The sequence below is a fragment of the Euleptes europaea genome, chromosome 14 (assembly GCF_029931775.1).
Source record: "Euleptes europaea isolate rEulEur1 chromosome 14, rEulEur1.hap1, whole genome shotgun sequence".
In the NCBI taxonomy this organism is placed as follows: Eukaryota; Metazoa; Chordata; class Lepidosauria; order Squamata; family Sphaerodactylidae; genus Euleptes; species Euleptes europaea.
This window is the reverse complement of record NC_079325.1, coordinates 26,777,792-26,796,182: the sequence shown is the minus strand read 5'-3', so window position 1 is coordinate 26,796,182 and position 18,391 is coordinate 26,777,792. Positions and strand designations below refer to the sequence as shown.

At 44.8% G+C, this 18,391-nt stretch overlaps 1 protein-coding gene across 1 annotated transcript in view; it reads left to right on the top strand.

The window, feature by feature from the left end:
* Window positions 1-2,261, top strand: part of PDLIM2 (PDZ and LIM domain 2) — a 33,335-nt gene extending 31,074 nt beyond the window's left edge. The window contains exon 9 of the mRNA XM_056860627.1: window positions 2,066-2,261. Within this exon, the coding sequence (XP_056716605.1) occupies window positions 2,066-2,261 (196 nt within the window). The remainder of the gene's footprint in view (window positions 1-2,065) is intronic.
* The last annotated feature ends 16,130 nt before the right edge of the window (window positions 2,262-18,391 follow it).

Here is an 18,391-nt window from a genome sequence, read left to right as displayed (position 1 = left end):
GTATGATAACCCATGTAGGAAGTTGGTTATGTATCGCCATCTGGTGAACATATAGGAGAACAGCTCTTTGGCATTTCACAGGCCATTAACAATGTTTCATGGCAATCTGTAATTAATTTTATGGCTGGGAAAACAGCATAAGAGACACCATGGAAAGAACACTAAATAATGGTTGTTTGGCAGGGGGAGATGGTTGCCACACTAACATGCAACAGTGAGTGTTTAGTAGTAAAGTTATCTACTGTTAACTCTATTTATACAAGCACGTTGATTTTAATATTTCATTATAGTTTGCATTTGAATCCCCTTCTTCCTCCAAGGAGCTCAGGGAAGCATACTTTGGGGTTATCCCATTATTCCCCAACAACACTGTCCTAGATTAGTCTGAGAAAGGGAGCTGGGCCAGGGTTTTGTACTGAGCAGGGATTTGAACCTGGGCCTCCCTGATCCAAGTCTAATACTTTGGGGCTGCTTCTACCCAGACAAGCATCACTGTGTAGTTCTCGTTGCAACAGTTTCCACACGTATCCCTATGGATCATCTCCCTCTCCACTATTGGAGGCTTTTAAAAAATAGGCAATTGCTAGATCGCTATAGCACAAATTCTCAGGGCTTTTCTGCATTCTAATTTTCCTTGCTTTTGTGTTCCAGGTTGCTTCAGTGTTTCCCCCTCCCTCTGTTCCACATGTGTTTTGCTCCCTCTAGTGGTGGATTTGATATTGCATTGGTTTAAATCTGCAAAGAGATAAACTGGACATAAACTAATGTAATATCGATGAGCCCTCAGATTACAAGGCTGGTTTAGTCTTTTTATTAGTTATGTCAGTAGTACTGAAATCAGCTTATTATGTGGCTTTGAAGTTTAATTGCATGTAAATGTTCTGATGTCAATGTCTGTGTGTCACTCTTGGCTATTCTATGGTTGCAACAAATAAACATATAAAGAATTCTCAGATTTAAAAAAAACCTCAGCTTTTATTTGTAAAAGGTAAGTCTCTAGCCTTTTTGTTGCATAGATACAAGAAGCACTGATAGAGAAGGCAGAGAAGGTGATTTCATCCCCATCCTCCACCCCCCACGGCAGCCTTCTGACTCGCATGGCTTTTAGCCCACAGAATAAATTTTCCCTGGGTCAGAAAGGTGCCCTTAATAGGTTATGTAAAGTGTGTGTGTCTGTGAAAATACTGTTTAAATCACTGTGGCTTTTGGCACTAATGTGGCTTCCACATGGTGAAGGTTCTCCATGTTCCTTTAGTTCCCACTGCAAATGCAGAGGTGTGTGTGTCAGTGACAGACAGAGCTTCCACACATGGGAGTTTTCTGCTCACTTTCCTCCATCACTTTTCCCTTTCATGCACGCTCTGCAGCAACTCTGTATTGGCTCTCTGGGGTCATGGCTGCTGTAGAGATTCACTGCTCTCTTTTTTTGTTCTCCACACATGTGCTATAACCATTCAGTAGACTGTCATAGTGATTTAGTTTGGAAAACCAGGCAAAGAAAAACCTCCTGATGGAAGCAGCCTACAATGATTTTTCTTTTAAAGTAATTCTCTTAAATGGCTAAAAAAGCAGAGGAGATTGCTGTGCCTTTGCTGGATGCTGCCCACATATTTCCAAGACCTTCCTGGAAGGCTGAGAGCTTGTTTTCTAAAATAAAAAGGCAGGTTTTACCAGGGCATTGGCGTTTCTATTTTTCACCAGGTGCCATTCACATTTCTGTGATGGACTCTGGTTTCTTTCCATCCCAGTCACGTCTTTGTAGGCCTCCCATTTACCTGCTGGGTATGGGGAATTATCTGCCGCCAGCCCCAAATTCCCTCCACTAAGGAATTGAGGGGCGAGGGGGGGAGAATTGCCTCTACATAGTAACACTCTAGGAATTTCCCCTAGTTTCTATGATAAAGACCATGGAGACTCTGAGAGGCAGCCTAGAGCATTACCCAGAAGTGATATCACATCCTTCCCAGGCACTACCCCCCTCCCCAAATCTCCCAGCATTTGCCAACGTAGTCTTGGGAACCTTCTGTCTGTATCCCATTACACTATTTTTTGTCGTCTCTTGCAGAAACCAAGCCGTGAGGATTCAGGAGAACCGCTACCGCCATCCCTCCTGCTATACCTGCACTGATTGTGGCCTTAATTTGAAGATGCGTGGCCATTTCTGGGTGGGCGAAGAGATGTACTGTGAGAAACACGCTCGCCTGCGCTACCAGGGGCCAGGAGTGGCCAGCCCTGTCACTGCCGTCTATTCTCAGTCCTAAAATAGTATCCCAGAGCTTCCTCCCATACCAAATCTGTATGAGCACCAGAGGCTCCCAGAGTCTCGTTCAACAGCCTCTTCTTTTGCGCCATCTCAACCAATCGGGGGGTCTCTTCCCCCAGCCCTTTTCTGATGAAATGGCCTTCTGCCAGCGCAGGCCCATCCAGGAAAGGGAGCTTCCAGTACAAACCAGAAGGGCTCATGGATCTTGGGAATAGGGTCTGCATGTCACCAGTAGAAAATGAACTTTACAATTTGCTTTCCGTTGGCAGGTTCTTAGCCTGTTTCTTAGAAGAGCAGTTTCCGTATTGCACAAATATGGTCGTGTTTGGCGTTTGATGGCTTTAGAGGGATGGGAAATGGCTGAGCTTCTGACATGTGTGCCTCTTAAGGATCACTTAAGGGGCATGTTGTGGGATGCGGGGGTCCTTGCCGCAACACCTCTCCTCTTTGCATACCAGCAGTGGAACCCAAGCGGCTCACCTGAGCAGAAGGCCATGTTGCTTCCTTTTGTGGCTAAAGCACCTCTTTCTCACTGCTGCTGCTGACGCTGTTGCATTCCTGTTGAAAATGGAGAAATGAAGAGAGGTGGAGGAGTCTCTAAAGCACTCGGTACCGGAATGGCAGTGGGGCAGCTTTGAATATTGACTCTGTAAAGCTTCTCTAAGATCTCTATGTAAAATGTAATATATATGTGTCTCTGTGTGTATAAATTACTTGCCCTGTGCCTTTGCTTTGTGAAAATGGAGAGCAGTAGAAATATTTCTTTCATCTTTTTGCATTACATTTTTGGGGCTTCTAGAAGCACAGCCCTGTACCCTGCCAGTCTCAGGGCACATGAATTTTCTTGACAGCCTATGGGGAGTTTGGAATGGCAAATGCCTTTAACATTGCGGGTGGGTCAATTTCTGGATTCTCTCAGATATTTCTAGGGAGAGCATGAGGAATTGCCATGAAAGAGTGGAGGGGGCCCACCATCCTTTCCAGGGCAGGTGTCCCCTAATAAATGGGGCGCTGCTGTCCCCTCTTTGGGTGGTGGGAGAACAGTCATCATTATGTTGTGATGGTTCCCCCTCAGGTGCAAAATGAAGCTTGGCCCCAACTGGTATGTATCTGGTTATAATGCTCAGACTTTGAGCTTCTGGGTTTTCACTTTACATTGCAGTGTAACCTTTATGCTTAAGCTACTGCTGACCTTTGTGCTGCTATTGAAGTAGAATGTTGTTTCACAGCAGCTCTTGGATATTGGATTTTGGGGGATTTGGAACACTACAGTTCTCTTGTGCCATGAACTCCTGTGTGCCTTTTCGCCATTTTAGCTTTCTGACAATTTGCTACATTCTGAGTGTGGGCCTGGGGATAGCTAGAACAATTATTGGCAAATGCTTCCCTGCAGCTCTGCTCTGCGGTGCATGTGCATTCTAATTGCACAGGTAGAACTACATGTGGTGGTGTCACAGGTCCCAGTTTCTGTCCTAGAGCACTTTCTTCCCTTCCTTTTGCCACTTAGGCATCACTTATTAATTGATCAGAGCTATTTTTATTGTTGTTGGTGGGAATTCTGCAGTTATAGGCATGTTGTGCGCTGCCGAATCCTTTGAAGACATGCAAATATGGTGTGCATTTGTAGTAGCTCCTGTACTAAGAATCCAAAGATATCATTTTCTTAAAAAAAAAAAAAACCAGCAGAGGGGGTGTAGCAAATTGTGAAAGTGCAAAGCGTAGGAGGGTAAATCAACTTATAATACATGAAGTAGTGAGGGGACCGGCAACAGACTGCCACATCCGAAAGAATCCATGCACCTTTCTGTTCACTGGCAAGTAGATGGGGAGAGTGTGACAAACTCCACATTCCATCACAGAGTGTTCTGCTGCAGACATGCTATGTGCTTGTGTGTGTAAAGTGCCATCAAGTCACAGCTAACTTACAGTGACCCCAGCAAGGGGCTTTCAAGGCAAGTGAGAAGCAGAGGTGGTTTGCCATGGCCTTCCTCTGTAGAGTCTTCCTTGGTGGTCTCCCTTCCAAGTACTGACCCTGCTTAGCTTACGAGATCTGATGAGATCGGGTTATACCATGCTGTCTCCCACAGATATGCTATACCAGCCTAAAGAACCCCAATCTATATATGAGGACATACTTTAAAATAAAAATATATACATACTTTAAAGCTCTTTCTTCCCAATTATAGGAAAGGCCTTGCTATGCTACACCAGAGTCCATGTTCTCCAGCAATCAGTTTTTAGCCAGAAACCCCACTGGAAGGACCACCTTCTTACACAGGACAAGGTAGCCTGTTAGGATAAATGGGGTTGCTTCCTCCAGCACCTTCCTGCTGCCTCCTTAGTTAGTCCAGAGGGTGGTAGCTGGTTAGTCTCTGCAGAACTTTTTTGCAGAGCTCTATATGTACACCTCTCCTTACAAAGGCTCGCTTGCATCGGCTTTTTTGCCCCATAAAAGGGATAGGGGAAATGAAGGTCTTTTCATGGGTGGAGGTAATTTACACCCATGAAGAAACATTGGAGGGTGTCCTGGGAGGAAGCTAAGGAGAGATTGGTTCTTGTAGGTTATCAGGGCTGTGTAACCGTGGTCTTGGTATTTTCTTTCCTGACCTTTCGCCAGCAGCTGTGGCAGGCATCTTCAGAGGAGTAACACTGAAGGACAGTGTCTCTCAGTGTCAAGTGTGTAGGAAGAGTAATATATAGTCAGAAAGGGGTTGGGTTTGAGCTGAATCATTGTCCTGCAAAAAGTAATGTGCTAACCATTGTCCTGTAAGTATCAAGATAATGTGCTAATGAGGGTGTGGTATGTTAATATGGAACCATTGTATCCTGAAGTGATCTGTTAATGTGTGAAATCCAAAGCTAATCTGCATGGCTATTGTTGACTGTAGTCTTTGTTAGTCTGGAGGTTTTCAAGACAGGAAGCCAAGCCTGCCACAGCTGCTGGCGAAACGTCAGGAAAGAAAATACCAAGACCATGGTTACACAGCCCGGATAACCTACAAGAACCAATGAACTCTGACCGTGAAAGCCTTCGACAATATAAGGAGAGATTGATGGGCCTGGTCAATAGACTTTGGTGCAACCCTTTGGCCCATCAGGAGCTCAGAACGGGCCTTGAGCCAGTTTCATAGATGGGTGTGGTCTGGCCTGGGATGCTGCTGCTTTTCCTTTTACCTAAAGAGCAGCAGCAGGGGCACTCTGGAGGAGTGGAGAAATTGGGCTTCGTTTTGTCCTTTGGAACTGCATGCTTTTTCTAGCTGCTGCTTACTCAGCGTCTGAAGCAATTTAGTGTTGGTTTGTTAAGGTTGGGTCAGTCGGTGCATTTAATGGCATGTTGGTAGAGTACTGGAGTACGTAAAAGCACCATCTGGATGAAATTTGTTTTCACTTTTTATTTTGCAAAATCATAGTATAGGATCCGTCCTATGAATCCCAACTGGCACCAGCTGCCATTGTTCTTAAATGTAGTATGAGTATCTAACCAGCAGAGGGGGGCAGGTGCCTTTCAAGAGGCCTGAGTACTACCCTACGCCATTTCGGTGGAAAGAAAGAAGCAGCTGAGCCAGTCTAGGCTATTGTCTCAAAATAAGCCAGTCTTGTGGCACTAGCCACTTCATATGCTAGAACAAACTTTTGTGACCTCGTGCATCCTATGCATGGATTCTGGCTATGTCTTTTTGGGGGTGGGTTGCAGAGACAGAATTGCCCTTTTGTAAGCGGTAGAACTGCTCCAATGTATTTTTCCCTGCTAGGTCTGTGGTAATATGCTGGCTTTTTCAGCCTGGTTCATGGAAGCGTTCAGACCATTCCACACTGGAGCTTCAGTTAGGCTAACAAAGCCCTTTCTGTGTTGGCTGTAACAGCATGCCCTTCCTTAGTGTCGCCAACTCCAGGGTGGGAAATTCCTGGAGATTTGCAGGTGGGGAGGATGGGGTGTGTGGAGGGGAGGAAACTCAGCAGGATACAATGCCATAGAGTCCACCCTCTGAAGCTGCCACTTTCTCCAGGAGAACTGATATCTGTTGTCATTCCAGGAGATATCCATTCCCCACCTGGAGATTGGCAACTCTGCCCTTCATGCTTATATTTGTGTTTGTGTATGTGCACACACACACTTATAAGTCACAGTGTATACCTACAAGATGCTGGAACCCGGGTCCAGTTATAGACATATGAAGATTTACTATGTTGCCCCTTAACTATGACCACGCAGTGAAAGGCAATGCCAGAGCTCCATTCTGGAGTGCATGCTTTGCATGAAGAAGGTCCCAGGTTCAGTCCCTACCATCTCTTTTGTTAAAGGATTTCTTGTTGGCAGTAGGCCGTGGCCTGAGACCTTGGAATGCCTACACCAACTGGAGTAGACAGTATGGGAATAACTTAAAAAGTAAATAGCTGTGTTGGTCCACAGCAAAAGCCAGTACACGTAATATGGATATGAGGGCGATCTGGCTGCGACATCTGTCACCCCATTGATCGCCAGGGTTGATTCGGCTGATCTGGCTGGCTAGGCGGGTGTCCCCTACTTCCCTCACCGCTCCACATGCATCCCTCCCGAAGCTGCGCGCTCGGTGGAAGAGGACGACCATCCCAGATAGGAGTGTACAGTTCTTCGGTCAAGGGTATACGATAGCTGCGCTCCCCTGCTAGAACCTGCACACAAACTCAAGGTAATATCTCTCATTAAGACCAACCAGAATAACAGCATGCATTGTGCGAGCGTTTGAGTTTCCCAGCTCTTCATAGATGTTAAATATGGTGGGGGTGGGGAACTCATCTTGCAGGCCAAGACCTCTGTCTGCATCCTGTTCAGGATGCTGAGTGGACTTCACTGAATGGACACAGGGTGTGTCTAACTAGAATCAGATTGTGCTGCTGGTATGCTAGAAAGAAACAAAAACAGGAGTACTTGAAAAAGATGTATAATGGCTTGACTGTATATAAGACAGCTTCATATTTTCACACAGACACACCACTCAGCCAAGGACTTCCAGGAAAGCGAGAGAAAAGGCCCCGATGCAGGTATTCCTTGTGATGGTGTGGGTCCTCAACCTTTTTGATTCTGCAGGCACTATTCTGTGTGGTAGGCTGATGACTATTAAGCAAATCACTGATTCTTCTTTTATTTCTTTGAAATCCTGCTTGGAAATATGGCATCCCTAGCTGGAGATCTCCTGGGATTACAACTGATTTCCAGGTGGCAGCGATTAGTTCACCAGGGAAAAAAAAAAGGCTGATTTGGAAGGTGGACTCTATGGCATTATACCCCATTGAAGTCCCTCCTGTTCCCAAACCCTGCCCTCCTCAGGCTCCGTTCCCCAAATCTCCAGGTATTTCCCAACCCAGAGCTGGCAACCCTAAGCCCTGGGTGTGTGCCAGCCCTGGAGTTCCTGGATATTCTTAAGCATAAAGCTGCTGGGGGGCACATTGGTGCTCAGCTAAACTGTTGGGACACATTTCTTCTAACCCCCCCCCCCAAAAAAAAATCCTAGAGCAGGGAATGTATTAAATGTCCTAATGCCTGGTCTTTTATTGGGGTTGCCTTTAGAATGGAAGAAAGAAGGCACATGACCCGGCTGTGCATCGTTCCTGTATTTCCCACCCCCTTCTAAACAGTGTGAGGCCTTAGGCATTTTTGGAATGCCTTGGTGGGAGTTGCTGCTCCCTGGAAAAGCACAAAAGAGGGGCGTCCCTTTCCTTTAAGCAGTGCAAACAAAGCCCCATGCCAAAGGCCTGGAAAGGCATTCTGGGTGCCGCCCCACTTCCTGTTCTGAACCACATTCCTGCTATGAAGTCACCACAGAAACGTCCATCCCAGTATGCGCTGGAATGTAGCCTGCACATTCCCCACAGGCAGAGGCCGTAAGTAAAAGGGAGAGGCGAGAGGGAAGGTCTTTTTGCCAGAACGCTTTGCCTAATACAGCAGCATGAGTAATAAAGGGGCCTCTTTCCCAGCATAGACTCGCCTGGGGTGATAGTTAAATCCTTAAACTTCAGATGTCCCTAAAGAATGAATTTGCATCAGTTTTGTACCTGTTCAGTTTACAAAGAGTTCTGGGGAATGTCGTTTGAAGCAGCTAAGGATCCTCTATAAGGAATCCCTCTGGAACTACGGTTTCCAGAGTCCCTGAAGGTAGGGATTGACTATTGTTAGACCCTGTTTAAATTTCCCTAGTATAAAATTTTGGAATAAGTAGGAAAAACCAAAGGAGCCCCGTGGCGCAGAGGGGTAAGCTGCAGTACTGCAGTCCAAGTTCTGCTCACTACCTGAGTTAGATCCAGATGGAAGTTGGTTTCAGGTAGCCGGCTCAGGGTTGACTCAGCCTTCCATCCTTCCGAGGTCGGTAAAATGAGTACCCAGCTCGCTGGGGCAAACCACCCCGTAAACAAAGTCTGCCTAGGAAACGTCGGGATGTGACGTCACCGCCTGGATCAGGAATGACCCGGTGATTGCACAGGGGACCTTTACCTTTAGGATAAACTAAATGCAATCCAGTGTCTGATAGCAACCGTATCATGCTTGGAGAAAGGGAGCATGCTTTAATTCCACTTTTGACTTTCAGGTATCTGCCTTGAAATATTTGATGAGAAAATAATGGGTCTCATACAGGCAAGAGTGTCTTTCCGATCCTACTACTAAGTAACCATAGTATGAGCTCCTCTATTTGGAACTAGAAGGTGATCAACTCCTCCACATCAGGGGAATTGATATCCGGGTTCAGTGGAACATGGGTGCCTCTTATCTCTTGGTGGAAAGTGGGGCAGCTTGAGTAGTGATCCTGCTGAAAATTCTATGCAGCACATGGGAAGAGATACGGTGTTTGGGCAATGGGTCCCAAAGTATTGGATAATGCCACCCTCAAAATCCTTACCTGGAAAGTGGATTGGAATTGGTTCCTTAGGCTGTGTCAATGATGGTGTTTTTTCTACTACACTGAGCAGGGACACAGGTCACCTGTGACTGGCACACTCCTGGTTTTTTCCACCACCACTACCCATGAGCTTGTATGTGAACAACGTCTGGATCAAAGTCTGCTCCTGTTCCTTCTCGGTATTATTGTCACATATATAAATATACACATTGTTATCAGAGTTGCTACTTTTATGGTTTTTCTTAACAGTCAACTTTTGCCACGCATCCATTATGTCAGGCATAGGGTTAACTTTTCTCATGGCAGAAGCTGTATGTGGCTACCATGTAGGGTTGCCAACTTCAGGCTGGGAAATTCCTGGAGATTTGGGGATGGAGCCTAGGAAAAGTGGTGTTTGGGGAGAGGAGGGTCCTCAGTGAGATATAATGCCATAGAGTCCACCCTCCAAAGCAGACATGTCCTCCAGGAGAATGGATCTCTGTAGCCTGGAATTCAGTTGTAATTCCAGGAGCTCTCTAGGCCCCACCTAGAGGTTGCTAGCAAAAGAAATGAACAAGCAGAAGAAGAACCAGCAGTGTAGACCACTACAGTGTATGTTGCATGTAAGTTAATTTAGGAATATTATTACATTGTAGTAGTCTATGTTGCTGGTTCTTCTTCTTTTGCTTGCCCACCTGGATGTTGGCAACTATACTACCACACAATTCCATCTTTGGCACACTGAATGGCTCAGTTGTGCAAATACAGCATTTATTAACCGGGGCAGAAAAAGAGAGTCCTTGATTGCAAGAAGAGGAGGTCAAGTATTCAGGGAGAATACAAAATATTGTCACAAGAGATGGAGAGACAGCAAACTGAAATGAAATGGGGCAAGAAGGGATTGTGTCTATTCACACCTGTACACACAGGCAAAGATAGCGGTGCACACAAAACCATCTTGTTCCACAGAACTTAACAAAATAAAATCCCGGCCCATGGTTTGGCAATGCTATTGCCAGAATGCATTCTCTGAACTGCTCTAGTGGGCTTATGCTGTGCCAATTTGGGGGTGGGGGGGTTGATGAAATTAAGGAAAGCCTGCCCTGCTTCTTAACCTCCTGGATGGGTGTGCCTCTTCAGTAGATAGATGTATGCTCATGCTGAGTACAGCTTTTAGTATGCACCAGTGTCTGTAATGAAAAAAGCAGGTACAGTTGGAGGCTATGCAATCTTGTTGCAGGTGCAACTGAAAGCCCCTTCTGTCTTCTCCCCACTTTAGCTTTTGTTTATAAGGCTTGTCCATTACTGCACCTGGATAATCCAAAGGCCCTTAGGAAGTGATGATGTCCCCTGAGGGTGGGTGGTATTGTTCTGGCAGGTTTTCCAGCCCCTCCTGCCCTGCCCCTTGCCCCCTCCTGGGAGGTGTTAATGGGGAATGTTACGGTTTATAAAGAACAAAGGTGGGAATGGGGTGTGCTCTTTTATCACTTCTGTTTTGACCATAGTCCTCATCCTATTTGCAGGCCAGGATGTGGATTGCTCATTTGTGTTTAAGCCTTGAGTTATCTCCCTCTTCTCACCCACCCCTTCCACTCACAAAGGATCCCCTCCCAGACTGGTTTCGACCTAGGCATACACATCATATGGCAGAAGAAAATGTTTGTTTTCTACCCGCAAGGGATGCTCAGGATTCCACCATATCTCCCTTGCACACACATTACTGTGAGACCCAGTTACTAATTTAATCTTCATATCAACAACATTCTTAAATACTAATCTGTGTATTGATTATTGTGTATTAATAGTAGTTTATAGCCCAGGGTTGAAGCACATAACTGACCAATCTCTCTGGCCACAGTAGGTATCTCCTTTGGCACTGAATGCTCATAAGGGAGTATGTTCTATCTGCAGTGTGATTCTCTTGGCCATATGCTAATCAGCAGTGGTGATCTCTGCTATGTAAAAATAAGGTGGTCGTCAGCTATTTTTCTGGAAGCATCTATGTGAACCGAGACAAAACACTAGCCCCTTAAATTCCATTGGTATTAGTTGTTCATACCCAGGGGCTCTCTCAGAAAAGTTGTGGTAGAACTGGTAAGAAGAAGAGTTGGTTTTTATGTGCCGATTTTCTCTACCACTTAAGGAAGAATCAAACCGGCTTACAATCAATCACCTTCCCCACAATAGATACCCTGTGAGGTAGGTGGGGCCAAGAGAGTGTGATTAGACCAAGGTCGCCTAGCTGGCTTCATATGTAGGAGTGGGGAAACAAATCCAATTCACCAGATTAGCATCCGCCGCTCATGGAGGAGTGGAGAATCAAACCCAGTTCTCCAGATTTTAGTCCACCGCTCCAATCCACTGCTCTTAACCACTACACCACACTGGAAAAACCAAAGTTGTTATGGCAATTCACTGTGGATTATGTGCAGTCTTTTTTTTTACTGTTTCATAATGGCCACCACACTGGAATTTATAGTTTTTAGTCTATTTTAGGCTATTGTGTGTGTGTGGGGGGAGAGAGAGACTTATGGCACATTGAAGAATAAAAAAATGCAGCATAAGGTTTTGTTGGCTAGAGACCTCTTCACCAGATACATAACAATTAGTTCAGAGATGGAGATCGTTTGAATCTTCAGGTTAATGGCACTCTGTCTGGTACCTGTATGGTTCCATAATAATGCCAATATATTCATAACTTAGTTGGAACAATAGTTCTTGTTCCTAAGTGCCTCTGTCCTATTTGTGATAGACTGATGAAATTTTTATCATCTAGTCTTATGGAAATAAGGAGCCCCGTGGCTCAGAGTGGTAAGTTGCAGTACTGCAGTCAAAGCTCTGCTCACGACCTGCATTCGATCCCAATGGAAGTGGGTTGCAGGTAGCTGGTTCAAGGTTGATTTAACGTTCCATCCTTCCAAGGTCGGTAAAATGAGTACCCAACTTGCTGGGGGTAAAGTGTAGACGACTGGGGAAGGCAATGGCAAACCACCCTGTAAACAAAGTCTGCCTAGGAAACATAATGATGTGTCGTCACCCATGGGTCAGTAATGACCCGGTGCTTGCACAGGGGACTACCTTGACCTTATGGAAAGGAGCCCTGACCTGATTGGCCCAGGCTAGCCTGATCTCGTCAGATCTTGGAAGTTACATAGGGTTAGCCCTGCTTAGTACTTGGGATAGGAAACCACCAAGCAAGCCCAGGGTTGTTACTCAGAGGCAGGCAGTGGCAAACCGCCACTAGTTGTCTCTTGCACTGAAAACCCTATGGGGTCGCCCTAAATCAACTGTAAGTTGAGGTGATTTCCATCACCATATATGGGAAGGAGCCCCTCAAGACTTCAGCGCCTTCCACTGCACCAAAGCACGACCTCAGACCAGTCTACACAGCAGGTTCACTTTTTATACACCACTTTATTCTAAAGTTGATTTATTCCCTTTAAAATAAAATGTAGTTTTAAATACTGGTTGCTTATCTGTCACATTTACATACATTGGCCAGTATACGACGCAATATTGCCTTCATATGTTGGTGTACATCATCTCAGTAAGTAAGAGCTGGAGACTGTGGACTGGATCCCAGCAACTGTTCTGCTCAGTCTTCCTTACTTCAGCTCCCATCCTCTTCCGTTTTGTCCATGTGGGTCCTATCAAAAGGTACAGCCTTTTCAGTGGTCAGAAGTGCACTTTCTTCCCTCTTGTAAACTGGTGCTTTTATAGGTTACTTGTGCTGGTCATTGACCCGTAATAAAGATTATCTCTCTCGCTCGCTCACTCACTAGTGGAAAAAACTGCCAGGATCCAACCTTTACTATTTTGAAAGCCTTAAACAAAGGATCTGAACCATCCTGAGGCTCTATTTGTATTACCCTGAACCAAAATCAAAATAACAGTGGCTACAAATTACCATTGACCTAGTATCTTATCTTTGTGTGGTATGTGATTTGCCACACCCCACACGCGCGCAGATGACCAAACTACCTCAGAGTAAGCTTGTTTACCCATGGTAGCATGGTTGTCTATATTATCCTCCCAACTGGTTAGGAGAATATTGGATACTGAATGCAGATAGGGGATACATTGTGGTGTTAAATGGTCCTTGCATTGTCCTGTCAGGTTTTGAGGAGAAATGTACTACAAGACAGGTGCAAGTGTGTAGGAAAGTATGTTGTAAAATAATTGTCTATGTATGCTCTCAGCTTGACAAATATTAAGTGCCTTTTCGTAACACCTCAGGGGCAAAAGTGTGGTAAAAGGGTAATTAATCTGTGTTAATTCTGATGAGAGCCCTGACCTGGATGGCCCAGGCTAGCCTGATCTCAGAAGCTAAGCAGGGTCGGCACTGGTTAGTCTTTGGATGGGAGACCACCAAAGAAGTCCAGGGTTGCTGTGCAGAGGAAGGCACTGGCAAACCACCTCTGTTCGTCTCTTGCCATGAAAACCCCAAAAAGGGGTCGCCATAAGTCAGCTGCGACTTGACTGCACTTGACACACACAATCCTGATGAGAAGGGTGTGTGAGAACGAGATTCACAGAGTTCCTCCTGTGTTCCAGAAAGCTTGTTCTGGCCACATCCAGTGTCTCTGTGTGCTCAAGGAAGACAGAAATGTTTCAGAAGGGGGCTGTTTTGTGAGAGCTGGAAGAGGAATTTGTTCTGCCAAGCATCAGAGCGTGAAGACTGTGTGATATGACCATGGCCCCTGTCACCATCCCCAACCCCCCATTCCCGATCTCTGCAGTACGTGCTGCCTTCACACCAAGGCTTCTCTGCCTCTACTTGTCAGTGCTGGCAAGGGAAGGGAGAGCAGGTGAATTCCAGCACGTCTTCAGGACTCCCTTATCTTCCTTATCTGTCTTCCTCCCCTCTCCCTTAACATTGCCTTCAGGGGCTTAGTAGAACAGGAGGCCCCTCTGCTCTGAGATGTCTGATGGATGAGTATAATGCTTAAATAAGTAAATACTGCAAAACAAAAAATGTAAAACAGATTCACAGTGGGACAGTTGGAAATTTGTACAGGGTATGCTCCTTATCATATTCAGAGTTGAGTGGCACCTTAAAGACTAGCAATATTTACTCCAGCATAAGACTTCGTGAGTCAGAGCTCAGAAGTGAATAACTTGTTTTGTTTATTATTTATTTATTTCAACTTACTCAGATGTTAGCCTTAAGAGACCATTACAGTGAATTTTTGCTGCAGTAGACAAACGCAGCTACGCTTTCTGGAACTGTCACCATAGATAGTATCGCTAAATGAGAGTGGCATTAATTTTCCTATTTTACAGATGAGGAAATGAGATTAAAGCAGTGTATTATCATAGTAGCTGCAGTGAATGAAGATGGGCTGACTTCCAAGGGAACAAGAGGAACTACCACTAATTCTAAATTGATTTAAATACATTTCACATTGCCTTTCAAAAAAGCAGCTTCCGGTAAATAAACCATTAAAACCCGAATCAAAGCAAACATAAGCAAACTTAAACTTATAAAGCTGGCTAGAGACTATTACATCAGTAGCAGCAGGAAAATATGTCTTAATTACAAATAAATAAAACTGGCTTTACTCAGTGCCTAAATTTCAATGTAAAGGTGCCAGCCTAACATCTGTAGGAAGGGAGTTCCAGCTGTGCAATAAATATGGATCAGTGTCTTTTAAAGGACTGACAATAAAAATCTACATAAATGGAAAACGAAGGGGAATACTGGCATTTAAAAATAGTCCCCGCAAATTCCAACAGTAACACAGTAAGGTGCGAGACCACACTGTTGTGTTTGGAAGCTGCGAAAACAAACTGGGGGGGGCATGCCCCCTCAGTCCCATCCTTATGCGCCCCACTACAGTGAAGTCTGTGTCCCAAAATAACAACATAAAGAACAAAATAAAAAATGACAATAATAAATACATTTCTCACATGATCAACCTATTTTGCATTGCAAAATATCACTAAATTTTATTCATGTTGTATATCCACTTACATATGTTTCAGTTTAATTCTGGATGTACTGGTGAAGCCTCTTCCGTCTGCAATGAATAGGATTGACAGGTCCCTCTTTGCCACGGGCGGAAGGTTTTTTGGGGCAGAGACTGAGGATAGCGGGGTTTGGGGAGGGGAGGGACTTCAATGCCATAGAGTCAAATTGCCAAAGCAGCCATTTTCTCCAAGTGAACTAATCTCTATTGGCTGGAGATCAGTAGTAATAGCATGAGATCTCCAGCTAGTACCTGGAGCCCACTTGCTGATTTGTTCACTCAACTTCGTTTATTTCAGCGTAAGTCTGAATTTTGCCAAGTACCTGGAGGTTGGCAATCCTAGCAATGAATGGCTCTCATATGTACCTACATATTTATCAGTTTTTATCTCATCGTTCTTTCAAGGAGCTCAGGATGGCATGCATGATTCTTACACTACATTTGGTCCTCAGAACAACCCTGTGAGGTGGGTCAGGCTGAGAGACCATGACTGGCATAAAGTAACCCAATGAGGTTCATGACTGAGTTTGGGATTTGAACCAGGAGACATTCTGCTGCTTATACCACACTGACTCTCGCTCTAGCACCTCTGTCATTCTCATCAACATTCCTTTTAAAAGGTTCTGAAGGGAAGAAAAAGTCCTGGTGGTGTGATCTGATAGTTCTTTTGCTGTTGCTTACAAGAGAATGGAGATCTCCCATCTTGAACTGAACAAAGGAAAACTGGGACATGGGAGGGAAGAGGAAGACATCCTTGAATCCGTCTTTCATAATTTCCACAGCACAGCAAGGCATAAAAAACAATGAATATGTTAATCCATTCAATCCTAATTCCGGCCCATGTTGTTCTATTATTTTGTAAGCACTATGTGCATAATAGAAAGCACTGTGTGCTCAATAAGAATTATAATAGGTATTCAAGCTGCAAAAATGCAGAGCTGTTCAGTACATTTGACAAGGAAACAAAATGGATTACAAAATTAGTGAAACAGCACAAGTGAAAGAACCTGGTAGTTAGTGCTGCGTTAAAATGCAAATCTCTCTCCTCCCCTTCCCTCATTTAATAATAGTAACAGGTAGGCAAGTTCTACAGGTGCTGCCCAAATGTAATAAGGGGAGAAAATTCTCTAACCTGTATCTCTCAAGAGGGCTGGGAATGACCTGACAGAATGGGGGTCAAACCTATATTGGAAAGTCCAATACAGAAGGTGTTCAGGAAACAGAGTGAATGAATGAAATATTTCCACCTCCCCAAGGGACGGGTTGTTTGTATTTCCATTACCTCCTTGTTTGCATCTCCTTGAAAGGCTAATCCCCTCGCCTTCCCTGCAGGTCGCTGTCCCTGATGAGTCACTGCAGTTTCATATGTAGTTAAGGATCTAGTTCATGTTGTACTTGGAGGACAAGGTGGTATCAAGACTGCTTGCAACTAAGGAGAGCGAGAGCAGCATAGACTGGATTTGGCTAGGATTTCCAGGGGTCTAGTTTTTGAGTGTTCACAGACTGTATTCCTCTAGGCAAAGGGAAGAGGGGAAATAACGTTGTTTTAGAAGAAGATGGTTTCTCAGGAAACAACAAGCAATTAGCAACCTAGGATGTTTCCACACCGTTGTTGTTTTTTAATTTGCAGCATCCAAATGGCACTACCCTTGATTTATCCACTGCCAAGGTTTTCTATCTGCTTTGCTCCATTATTTCCCAAACCTGCTTTGCTATGTTTTTCCCTGAAAGATTATAGTCAAAGCAGGTTTACACACCGTGTGCACAGTAAGGTGTGCACTTTTCAACACCCCCCCCCCATCAGCACTGCTTGATTTTTACGGAAAGCACAGAAAATACCTCCATATATGGAGTTATGCTCTTCTCCATTCGCAGCAGCAGTGTCTGCAGAATGGAGAATTATCACCATGCAGAAGCAGCCCTGGTTCTACCAGCATCAAGACCACTTTACTTGGTCTTTCTGTATTAATAACAGTGACTGTCTCCAACATTAGTATTCTCAGCAAAGACTAGTCTTCATTCTTAACGCTTCCCTGATTTCACACACGCATACCAACCACACCTCTCAAAATGAAAAATATAACAGAAGGTGAACAGATGTGTTTATGGAGAAATCACAGCTCAAAAGTGGAATAGATGCTTTGCCCACAGGAAGTCCTCGGATCGGTTTCTGGTTTCACCACTTAAAAGAACCTCTCTGGCTGCAGGGCGGTGCAAAATCGCTTTCTAGGACTGTGGAGGGGCGTTGCCAGTCACCAGGCTTTTGGAGGAGGTTGGACACAAAACCACCAGATCCAGTGTTCCCCCTTAATCTGAAAAATGCAGGTGAGAACGGTGTCAGTATTAAGGGGGTGGTCCTTTTGACAGCCAATCTTGGGGCTCGGGCCATTGCCAAGCCTTGCTAGCCCGGAGGGTTGACAGTATTGGGGTGGATGGACCAAAGAGCTGGACTCCATCAGACACAGCTTTGATTTATTGGTGCCCTGTGCTGGGGGAGGGGTTTGCACCTGGTCACCTTTTATGTCCTGTTTGCATTTTTGGTAAAACTTGTTTCCAGAAAATTATGTTATGGCTGGAGGGAAGATGTTGTTCCAGAAAGAAAAAAAGCTTAGGCAAATGGAGAAAGCTTTGTGGTTGTTGCACCCCTGCCTACATGGCTGCCTTGGGCTAGAATGCTGATTTTCTTCCTTGGGGCAGAAGTATCTAGTTAATTTTTATGACTGACTACATTGTAGGTACCTCCGATACATAATAAACGGAAGGGCAAGAGAAAATATTAACTCTTACAACCGGAGACCAGCCGCAGAAAGCCTTTTAATTAATCACTTTTTATAACTAATTCTTTCTCTAAGATGCTGTGGTGTATATGGCATTATCCAATTATCCAACTTTATTCTTAACATCAACCGTGTGAGCTGGCTAGGTTAGGGTGAGAGACAGCAACTGGCACAAGGTCAGCTAGTGAGCTTCAGGGCTCAGCAGAGGCTTGAAGCCAGGTCTCTGCTGCGGTCCATGTATGGCATTCTTTCCAGCACAACAAAACAAATACAATTCTGTAGCTCCATTCTAGGAAGAGTGAAAAAAAATCAATTTCTGTCTTCTATACAATTATTAAAATCTCAAGAGTGGAAGGCAGAAAAGATATCACACCTATATTGAGCACCACTGGCCTCAGCAAAAGATTGACACGGGATATATTTTGCCTGGGCTCTTAGCTCAACTTTTAATTGCAAAATATGAAGTGGCCAGCCTGCACACGTGCTGAGCTGAGGAATGGTTATGCCACATCTGAACAGTGAATGACTATA